The sequence below is a fragment of the Salmo trutta genome, chromosome 10 (genome assembly GCF_901001165.1).
Source record: "Salmo trutta chromosome 10, fSalTru1.1, whole genome shotgun sequence".
In the NCBI taxonomy this organism is placed as follows: domain Eukaryota; kingdom Metazoa; phylum Chordata; class Actinopteri; order Salmoniformes; family Salmonidae; genus Salmo; species Salmo trutta.
The window spans coordinates 14,143,871-14,154,405 of record NC_042966.1 but is presented as its reverse complement, the minus strand read 5'-3'; the positions used below and the strand labels follow the sequence as shown (position 1 = coordinate 14,154,405).

Genomic DNA, 10,535 nt, shown 5'->3' with positions numbered 1-10,535 from the left:
GCTTTTTCTTAAAAACAAGTTTTGAATTTAAAAAAAATGTAAAGGCAATGCAAGTTATGTATATCTAGGGCTACACTATACACCTTTATTATTAAATAATATATATCTCATGTGATATGCATATCATTGCATGATTCCTTCTTTATAAACAAGAACAATAAATTAGAAATTTTCACTGCACCTGTGCAATTTATCTCTGGAAATGCACACACCTGCACCGGGGATTTTTTTGCCTAGAAAATGAAGGTAAGGAGTGATTGATGAAAGGTCTCCTCTCTATCAAGTACACCTGCGAGATTTCTAATCAGCTATGGATAGCCACAGGCTCCTGCATAATGCTAGCATATTCAAATAGACAGTAAATGTACTTAAACACTATACCATCTATTAACGAAGCCGTCTGCACGCAATACAGATTTGGAAACATTTGGAATTTAGCTTGCAACTGAGCAGTCAAACAGACCAAGAAATCGCGTGTGTGGCGTCCAATAGGAAAGTCCTTGCCTCCGAAAGATGGAATGTGCAAGGCACCTGAAATCCCTTCAGCAATTTTACTAATGCAAAGCTCTTTTGTCATTTTATTAATGCTCCGATGATGAATAGCTAAGGAACTATACAATCCTGGAATTTCGAGAAATAAGAGAAAATATGTGTCTCATGCTCAGGCACATAAAAAGCACTGTGATAAACATTTTATTGTATGTCAGTCGCCCTCTGGTGGGGAGAAGTGGTATTTTTCTGGTTTCTATCTGCGTTTGGGATATTTGATTGATTTCGATACCCCACAGCCCTGAACACGGTTTGTTTTATTATCTTGATTTCTGTCCAATTTCTACACCGATTATAACTAAGTCATGCAGTTTAGTGAGGGTCCCTTGCCACACGAAAACGCAGGGATATAATACGGTTGGCCGGCTGGTGGAGCTCCATTTTTGTTGTTGTTGCCAAGTTCAAAGTTCGCAGCGAAACAACAAACAAAGCAGACGGCGATGTACTAGCTAACTTAGTTTAGTAGTTTGTAAGTATCAATTGTTTCTACCTCAACTAATTTGACGAAATGACATCTGCGTTATCTAAACAAACGTTGTTGTTCACGACATTTAGTCTAGCTTTGACCCGGTTTTCATACTGCTCCGTTGCAAACGCTAACGTTAATTCAAGCATACCTGCGATTGCAAATTATTTCGGAACGAAAGGCAGATATGAGGAAGTAAACCCTTATCTCATTAATGACATCCTCTCGGTAAACAAATCCCTCTTAAAACCGGGATGTACCGATTGCACTGCTATTCATGTGACCGCCATAATTCGGCATGGAACACGATATCCAACGACCAAAAATATCAAAAGGATGCAACGGCTTTACGACCTTGTTCTAAACGACGCAATGAACACAGATAAATGGCTGACTGAAATAAAAACCAAGTGGGAAATGTGGTACACTGAAGACATGGATGGCAAGCTGGTGGAAAAGGGGCGAGATGACCATAGGCATCTGGCTGTCAGGTTGGCAACATTCTTTCCATCTTTGATGTCAGAGGAAAACCTCAGGAGCCATCGTATCCGTTTCATCACTAGCTCCAAACACAGATGCGTGGACAGCATTGTCGCTTTCCAAGAAGGCCTCCTCAACCTTTGGAAAGTAACAGGTGAGTTTGTAGAGTAAAGCTAGTTTAGTCGTTTTCTTATTCTGTGAATTATCAATAGGCCTGGGGGTATCACACTCACACTGATCACCAGTGCTTTTTTCTTCTTCTCGCGCTCCCAGAAAGACGGTCATGTAAAAGCGCGGTGATCCTTCAGCGTATTCATCCTGTCCAGCCACACTGATCCACACTAAATCTAATTGTATTGGTCACATACACATATGTAGCAGACGTAATTGCGGATGCTTGTGAGAAATAATACACACACACACAAAAAAACAAATACTTAAAAGTTGCTTAGGAGCTAGAAGCAGAGCTGCCCTGTCTGTCGGCGCCATAGACCTGAGCTGTGTTCGAAAACTACCATTTGTGACGTACTTTTAATATGTAGTATGCTTATTGGTCATTTAAGTAATAATGCCCGAGAAGCTGGTGTTTGGTGGATATATTGGCAAAGGTGTTGTTAGGCCCCTGTTAATGTTAGTCTAAAAGAAATGTGAGAATATCCAGATGCTTCTTATAGTTAAGTTTATAAATTGCCTGGCTGGGCTGATGAGGCAGATGGAACAGAGTAAATAGGCATTCATGTCATAGCAGGTGGTAACTTGTGGAATAGACACCGTCTGGAATGCGGTTTTAACCAATCAGAATTAGACCCACCCATTGTATAAAGTTAGTAGGCCAAAAGTTCCTGAATGTCTTACTACAGTCGCCGAAATTCAAAGTATACAACAGTGGACACATTCTGTGCTTTTAGGGCCCATAATGCAATTCTTCAGAAATGAGCATAGCTTCACAACAATTTCTGATTTTAAGAAAATGGTGGAAAATATGCAGCCGAAGTCTGACGAGAGCGGATACAAATGTAAGTACAAAAAGTTCATTAGTTAACTAATTATGATAAATGTTGAGCAATGTAATAAAAAAAGTAATTACTTTTCAAATAAGTTACGTTACACGTGATGTTGGCTGACAATTTGTTTTGCTACGCTAACCTTACGAACCGCACAGCATATCATTACAGCAGTTGCTTGTATGTATCGATATGTTAGCTAGCTACCTAACGTTACTTGGCTACTAATAAATCGACAGTTTATTGACAGTTTATTAACTATATGCTATTTAACTACCCAACGTTTATGGACTTGATTATTCACGTCTAAGTGGTATAGTCGTTGTTCGTTCTCAATGGACATTGTTAATGAAGTCGTAAGATGTCTAGCTAGTAATTTCTTTTGCCAACATGCTGGCAAGAAGTTGCATTGCAACAGCATCAACTTCCAGTAGACAGGCGGAGCGTAAGTACACTTAACTGAAAGGATACCGTTCGTTTACAGTATACTCAAATTTACTTATACTGTATACTACATACTTAATGAGTATATACTACATATTATGTTAGTATGGGTATTCAAACACAGCTCTGCTCTCTTATTTGTACATAGAGGTAATGGGGAGGGCCGGTAGGGTAAGTAACTGGTCTTCACACAGGTCTTGGTAGTGGTGGTCAGCTAGTGAAGAGTTCCCTACGTAATCACGTCACGTAGCCTAGGCTAGTCTGAATTTGAAACGTGGGAAAGGCACATTTTTTAAAAATGGATAAGAAAAGGCAAATCGAGTTTGAGGACATTTTAAGCCCAAAAATCTAGAGAAAGATGGTGACTCGAACCCAGAACCAGCCAGAGGACTGTCAGTGCAGGAGGAGAGGTGTGAGGGGCAAACTGTTCCTGATGGCAATGCCTTAGCTAGCAGCACTGCTAATCCTGCGGTGCATCCACTGACAAAGTGCTCGGAGCAGGTGCAATTTGTAGTTCAAGAACACGCAAACGTATAACCCCTTGCTTGTCATGCGGAATTCAAAGTTGGGCTGTACAAGATGCAAAAAGGTTGTGGGAGCTTGGTCCTAGAAATGACTAGAGGGATTAAACTAGCAAAAGAGTGGGTGGAATGTACCGTAAGATCCTCTGCCTCAGAAAAAGGTTTTTGAACATGCCCGACCCATGGGGCATTATTTGGTGGCAGAAATCCTTGTAGACAAGGCTAAAGCGGACAACCAGGTGATCGTTAACACTCAAAAAGAAAAAATCGACACTACAGCCAGAGGAGTCTAAACATCACAGCTCATGACTTTGAGCAAGAAGTTGATTGTCAGTAGTTAAATGGACTTGACATAGGGAGAATCATTGTGGGATGTTTTGAAAACTAAGGTAGGAAAAAAATCATTCCTTTACAAACTTGTTCTGTACTGTGAAGTTAATCTGAATATGTGCTTAATTTTATCACAAAGGCAGGAGGCCTATATATTCTCCTGTGTTCTGCTGTAGCCTACATTGATTTATTTTATATGAAGTTATATTGTGATATTTGTTCTACTGCTACATTGATGTCTTGAAAATGATATGAAATTCGGTTCATGTAAGCCCCACAGCTGAGTATGTGTGCGTATGCATATGCCGGGTGTTCTACAGTGACGTCAAAATTTTAAGGCTATAAGAAATTCGGACTTGTGGAAGCCCTGCAGCTATACTCAAGTATGTGGCCATAAAATGCTTTGAATTAATCAGCACCTTGGCGAGTGCTGTCCATTCACCACCATATAACAGTAGCCTGCTATATGTTTGCTCTGTCTGCTGCGCTGCTACATTGGGTTTGAAACGTTCTCTCAATGTAATCCGGTACCTCAGAGTCCCCCGCATAACTCCCCCCTCTCTCACACTCACTATGTGTTCCGGGACCTCCCGATTTACAAATTAAGCACTGCTGATCACCATTAGTACAGTCTGGTGGGGGTGAGATCAGCAACTATAATATACAATGTTTGGACTTATTGTATTCTCTTTTTGTCTTGTTACAGAAGTTGGACCCAGCCACGAAATCAATGATGAGTTGATGAGATTCTTTGACCAGTGCAAAAAATTTGTTGACGATGTGGAGAACAACAAAACGGCCCTCAAAGAGGTCCACCTCTTCAAGGCCTCAGCAGAGATGAAAATAGTGCAGATGAAGATGGCTGACCAACTGCAAGTTCCATACAATCACATCACACCAGGTTTTTTATTTTTTTTATTTCACCAGGTCGGCCAGTTGAGAACAAATTCTCATTTACAACTGCGACCTGGCCAAGATAAAGCAAAGCAGTGCGACACAAACAACAGAGTTACACAAGGAATAAACAAATGTACAGTCAATAACACAATAGAAAAAGTCTATATACAGTGTGTGCAAATGGCATAAGGAGGTAAGGCAATAAATAGGCCATAGTAGCGAAGTAATTACAATTTAGCAAATTAACACTGGAGTGATAGATGTGCAACTGAATTTGTTGCTTGGTTCCAAATCGTAGCCACATTGTGTAGTTGAGGGAGTTCATAATATTACGGTTGAAACTTGCAATCCTCTTATGCCAGTTGAATTCATTCAATAATTCTCCCTTTTTTCTCACCAGATCTGGTGGAGGCTGCATTCTTCCTGTGCTCATACGAGTTTGCCATCAAATCTTTGAACTCCCCCTGGTGCAACCTGTTTCATGAGACTGACGCCCAAGTATGTACACAGCGGGGGAGCTATTGCCTCTGCCTCATAAACAATGAAGAACCCAGTTCAGTCATACAGTTCAAACCGATCTTTCACATTTTCATTAACACAATCACCTGTGCTTTTTCAGGTGCTGGAGTACAAAAATGACCTGAAACAGTACTGGAAGAGGGGTTATGGTCACGACATCAACCGCAAGTCCAGTTGCACTCTTTTTCATGACCTGTTCAATCGCCTTGATAAGGTTGCTCACGAGATCAGGTGAGTTGGTTGTAAAGTTAGTCCACAGTCATTTTGACTACCATGATCATATAATTTAAACACAAGTGCTTAAATAGGCTAATCATTGTTATCAAGCCACTCTCCTTGCTTGTTATTGAAAAACTATTGGGTCCCTGAGGGTATATCCACCACTTCCTCTCCCATTAATTGTGACACCTGCTTTAAAAATGGGCTCTCTACAATGGGGAAAGTCATTGAGGTAAACTTCTACATGGCAATTGATCATTTATCCTTTGTTTTTTCCCTCTGATGCATTTCACAGGACTTCCCTTAGTAGTTATAACATTGTAATAACAAAGTAAGTGTGGCTGGTTATTATCATGATTTTTGAATTGTGGATTATGTCCCCTTTTTTTCCTGTTCAGGTTTGGGCATGTATCTGAGGCTGTGACCATCCAGGTGGGCCATGCCGAGACCCTGCTGCCCCTGTTGGCCCTCATGGGCTTTTTCAGAGACGAGACGCCCCTGACCGCTGACAACTTTGACCTGCAACATGGCCGCACCTTCCGCACCAGCCGCATCGTGCCTTACGCAGCCAACTTGGTCTTTGTGCTGTATGACTGCAGCGAAGGCCTCCGGCTGCAGTTCCTACTCAACGAGACACCTCTGAAATTCCCCGATATAAACCACCAGGCTCCACTGTACAGTACGGTCAGAGAGACCTACAGAGAGCTGCTGCACGGCTGCAATTTCGAGAAGGAGTGCGAGCCGTCCAGACCCAACAGAAACTGTGAGCTGTGAGCTTGGGGCATGTGAAGGTGGAGGGCTCTCTCTATACAAGGGTTTGAAGACTTAAACTTCTGTGTCATGCAAGAGAGGGGGTTTTAATGGTTTTGTCTGAACCAGTTCCTTTTTTTTTTTATGGAATCTTTTTAGAAGTAACAAGTTTTACAGATAGCTTTTACTGGGCTCCTTTTTTTTCAGGCGTCACTTTAGCACAAGTTATCATGATGCTTGCTTTGTTTTCTAGGGTCATCCAGGGTCTTAATTGAATTCACTCTTTTTAGAGGAGGGAGAGCTTTATATTTATGCTATTTCACGGTTTCATATTGATTTATATTATATTGCAGATTTTTCAGGTGCCTTTTTTGTGTTTTCATACAGTGTGCATTTTCCAAAAGCAGAAAGAAACAATGAGTAGAATATGTCTGCCACTGGATAGATGCAGTGGGTTGGGTTTCCTTGCTGAAAAACTCTTTGCAATTGTTTGTGTTTGTAAAACATGTTTGCTCTGTAATATGAGTCATTTTGTGTGGGCTGATTTTTATATTTGCACTCATTTTCAGAAACATTTACTCCAAAGTTTGCCTTTTTTAAATATGGCCTCAAACATTATTGGACTGCATTGTGAACAAAATATACATTTTGAACAATAAGCTTTTAATTTGGGGTTAATTTACCTGAGTTACTTTATTTAATTATTTTCTACATTGTCATTTAATTTGTTTGAAATATTTCAGATTAAAGTAAATGCCTTGAGATTGACATATTTGCTTTTGTATCAAATGCAAATTTAGCAACCCATTTCAAAATCAGTAAATTATGTCATATGGTTCCAATGTTCCACGACAGTGGTTATTTGTAAATGGCATCAAATGCCATTCATGGGTTCTCTGATTACATGGTTTTCTTTTGATTTTGTAACGGATCAGCAAATTACCTATGGGAACTCCTTCCCCTTCACGCGATGCGATTGAGATGAATATTAAATATGTTTACTGTTTCGCCACACCCTTACTGAATCCACGTGACCCGTCACTGCAAAAGGCAGTGTGACGTGACCTACAGCCTTTTCTTCACTCTCACGTTTGTGTTTTACATTACGAGACTGCTATTCATAGTCTTTAGATCACTTTCGTACAGAATTACGGATTTTTCAACGACTCGGAGGTGCTGAAGTAGTTTATTTCTTATCTAATCTACAATCTCCCCACTTCTCTCATTATTTTTTTTTATTTCACCTTTATTTAACCAGGTAGGCAAGTTGAGAACAAGTTCTCATTTACAATTGCGACCTGGCCAAGATAAAGCAAAGCAGTTCGACAACATACAAAAACACAGAGTTACACATGGAGTAAAACAACATACAATCAATGATGCAGTAGAAAAGAATAAGACTATATACAATGTGAGCAAATGATGTGAGATAATGGAGGTAAAGGCAAAAAAGGCCATGGTGGCAAAGTAAATAAAGTATAGCAAGTAAAACACTGGAATGGTAGATTTGTAGTTTGAAGAAAGTTCAAAGTTAAAATATAAATAATATGGTGCAAAGGAGCAAAATAAATAAATACAGTAGGGGAAGAGGTAGTAGTTTGGGCTAAATTATAGATGGGCTATGTACAGGTGCAGTGATCTGGGAGCTGCTCTGATAGCTGGTGCTTAAAGCTAGTGAGGGAGATAAGTGTTTCCAGTTTCAGAGATTTTTGTAGGTCGTTCCAGTCATTGGCAGCAGAGAACTGGAAGGAGAGACGACCAAAGGAGGAGTTGGCTTTAGGGGTGACCAGAGAGATATACATGCTGGAGCGCGTGCTACAGGTGGGTGCTGCTATGGTGACCAGTGAACGGAGATAAGGGGGGACTTTACCTAGCAGGGTCTTGTAGATGACCTGGAGCCAATGTGTTTGGCGACGATTATGAAGCGAAGGCCAGCCAACGAGAGCGTACAGGTCGCAGTGGTGGGTAGTATATGGGGCTTTGGTGACAAAACGGATGGCACTGTGATAGACTGCATCCAGCTTGTTGAGTAGTGTATTGGAGGCCATTTTGTAAATGACATCGCCGAAGTCGAGGATTGGTAGGATGGTCAGTTTTACGAGGGTATGTTTGGCAGCATGAGTGAAGGATGCTTTGTTGCGAAATAGGAAGCCAATTCTAGATTTAACTTTGGATTGGAGATGATTGATGTGAGTCTGGAAGGAGAGTTTACAGTCTAACCAGACACCTAGGTATTTGTAGTTGTCCACAAATTCTAAGTTAGAACCGTCCAGAGAAGTGATGCTGGACAGGCGGGCAGGTGCAGGCAGCGATCGGTTGAAGAGCATGCATTTAGTTTTACTTGTGTTTAGGAGCAGTTGGAGACCACGGAAGGAGAGTTGAATGGCATTGAAGCTCGTCTGGAGGGTTAACACAGTGTCCAAAGAAGGGCCAGAAGTATACAGAATGGTGTCGTCTGTGTAGAGGTGGATCAGAGATTCACCAACAGCAAGAGCAACATCATTGATGTATACAGAGAAAAGAGTTGGCCCAAGAATTGAACCCTGTGGTACCCCCATAGAGACTGCCCATACTAGCTAACGTTTTTGCTTTTTGTCTAGCATTTCCATCCTTGCATGTTGGCTAGCTAGTTAGCATCGAGTCGATCCTATTACGCTGACACGGTCGCCAGGTGTACGGAGTTTCTTCTGACACATTGGTGCGGCTGGCTTCTGGGTTAAGTGGGCATTGTGTGAAGAAGCAGTGCGGCTTGGTTGGGTTGTGTTTCGGAGGACGCAAGGCTCTCGACCTTCGCCTCCAGAGTCCATACGGGAGTTGCAGCGATGAGACAAAACTGTAACTACCAATTGGATACCACGGAAAAGGGGTAAAAAAAATGTTTTTTAAAGACTCACACTGTACCTGCTCAGGAGTGGAGGAACAGACACTCATGGCCCTACCAAAGAGGCAGAGGTGCACCATATGAAGGCCGCGCCCCCTATGCACCACATCACGCAGAGAGCCTCTGTCCTGATGGGACTAACTCGCTAGCACAACACTGTTTCCTCGAGCACCACCTTTCCAGCTAGAAAAAGGTCAGTACAGTGGACCTGAAAGACGCGTACTTCCATATGACCATTCTGCCAGCACTCTGAAAATACCTGAGATTTGCCTCTGAACAACGTGTTATTCAGTTTGAGCCCGTCTTCAGTGCTTTCGTAAAGTATTCAGAACCCTAGACCTTTTCCACATTTTAAGTTACAGCCTCATTCTAAAATGTATTAAATCGTTTTTTCCCCCTCAAATCTACACACAATACCCCATAATGACAAAGCAAAAACAGGTTTTTATACATTATTGTGAATGTATTAAAAATAAAAAACGGAAATATATTTAAATAAGTATTCAGACCCTTTACTCGGTACTTTGAAGCACCTTTGGCAGCGACTACGGCCTCACGTCTTGGGTATGACGCTAAAATACATGTATTTTCATTTTTCTTCCCTATTGGACCCACCGCAATGGTGTGTCGTTCTGTTTTACTTTTTAATATGCAGCCTAATTATTTCATTTGGATCTGTGCTGGTTGGGGCAGACAGACAGAAAACGTTATCCTGCTACACTGTATCAAAACATTTCGGCTTTGTGTGTCGATCACAGAAAGAGATACATTGGAGTCGATTCTGGCGTTGCTTCTTGTCACAGCTGTTTGAAAAAATATATAATAGAAGAATTCTTACCTGAGTTTCTGAGATTTTAGTTACAGTAGCCTACACAAGAAAGTGACTCAGTTTCTGCCACAAGTCACCGTTGGGGGTTCAGTAGACCTGTGGATTGACTCAACACTTGCCTGTCTGGAAATCACTGCAATGCAAAACTGATTCTTGGCTAAATAAATCCTTTTGAATAACAATAAGAATATTAAACATCCACATTAAATAATATGCCACCCATGTTTTACACTGTGTACAAAACATTAAGAAGACCTGTGCTTTCCATGACATGAAAACTATGATCCCATATTGTTGCCACTTCTTAAATCCACTTCAAACAGTGGATTGAAGGGGAGTAGACAGGTTTAAGAAGCATTTTTAAGCCTTGAGACAATTGAGACATGGATCGTGTATGTGTGCCATTCAGAGGATGAAAAGGCAAGACAAAATATTTAAGTGCCTTTGAATGGGGTATGGTAGTAGGTGCCAGGAGCACCAGTTTGTGTCAAGAACTGCAACGCTGCTGTGTTTTTCACACCCAACAGTTTCCCGTGTGTATCAAGAATGGTCCACCACCCAAAACACATCCAGTCAACTTGACACAACTGTGGGAAGCATTGGAGTCAACATGGGCCAGCATCACTGTGGAACGCTTTCGACACCT

At 41.3% G+C, this 10,535-nt stretch overlaps 1 protein-coding gene across 1 annotated transcript; it reads left to right on the top strand.

Annotated features, from left to right (window-relative positions):
* The first annotated feature begins 666 nt into the window (after nt 1-666).
* LOC115201169 (multiple inositol polyphosphate phosphatase 1) lies at nt 667-6,947 on the top strand. Its single transcript, XM_029764525.1, has 5 exons — nt 667-1,649; nt 4,501-4,695; nt 5,092-5,189; nt 5,311-5,441; nt 5,828-6,947. Exons 1-5 carry the CDS (start codon nt 1,058-1,060, stop codon nt 6,201-6,203), a joined length of 1,392 nt encoding a protein of 463 aa, XP_029620385.1. The 5' UTR covers nt 667-1,057; the 3' UTR covers nt 6,204-6,947.
* The last annotated feature ends 3,588 nt before the right edge of the window (nt 6,948-10,535 follow it).

Excerpts from the sequence above, each read along its gene's own strand:
- LOC115201169 (XM_029764525.1), top strand. The coding sequence starts at position 1,058 with ATGACATCTGCGTTATCTAAACAAACGTTGTTGTTCACGACATTTAGT. Across the intron at positions 1,650-4,500 it reads CAACCTTTGGAAAGTAACAG|AAGTTGGACCCAGCCACGAA; the intron begins GTGAGTTTGTAG and ends GTCTTGTTACAG. Across the intron at positions 4,696-5,091 it reads ATACAATCACATCACACCAG|ATCTGGTGGAGGCTGCATTC; the intron begins GTTTTTTATTTT and ends TTTTCTCACCAG.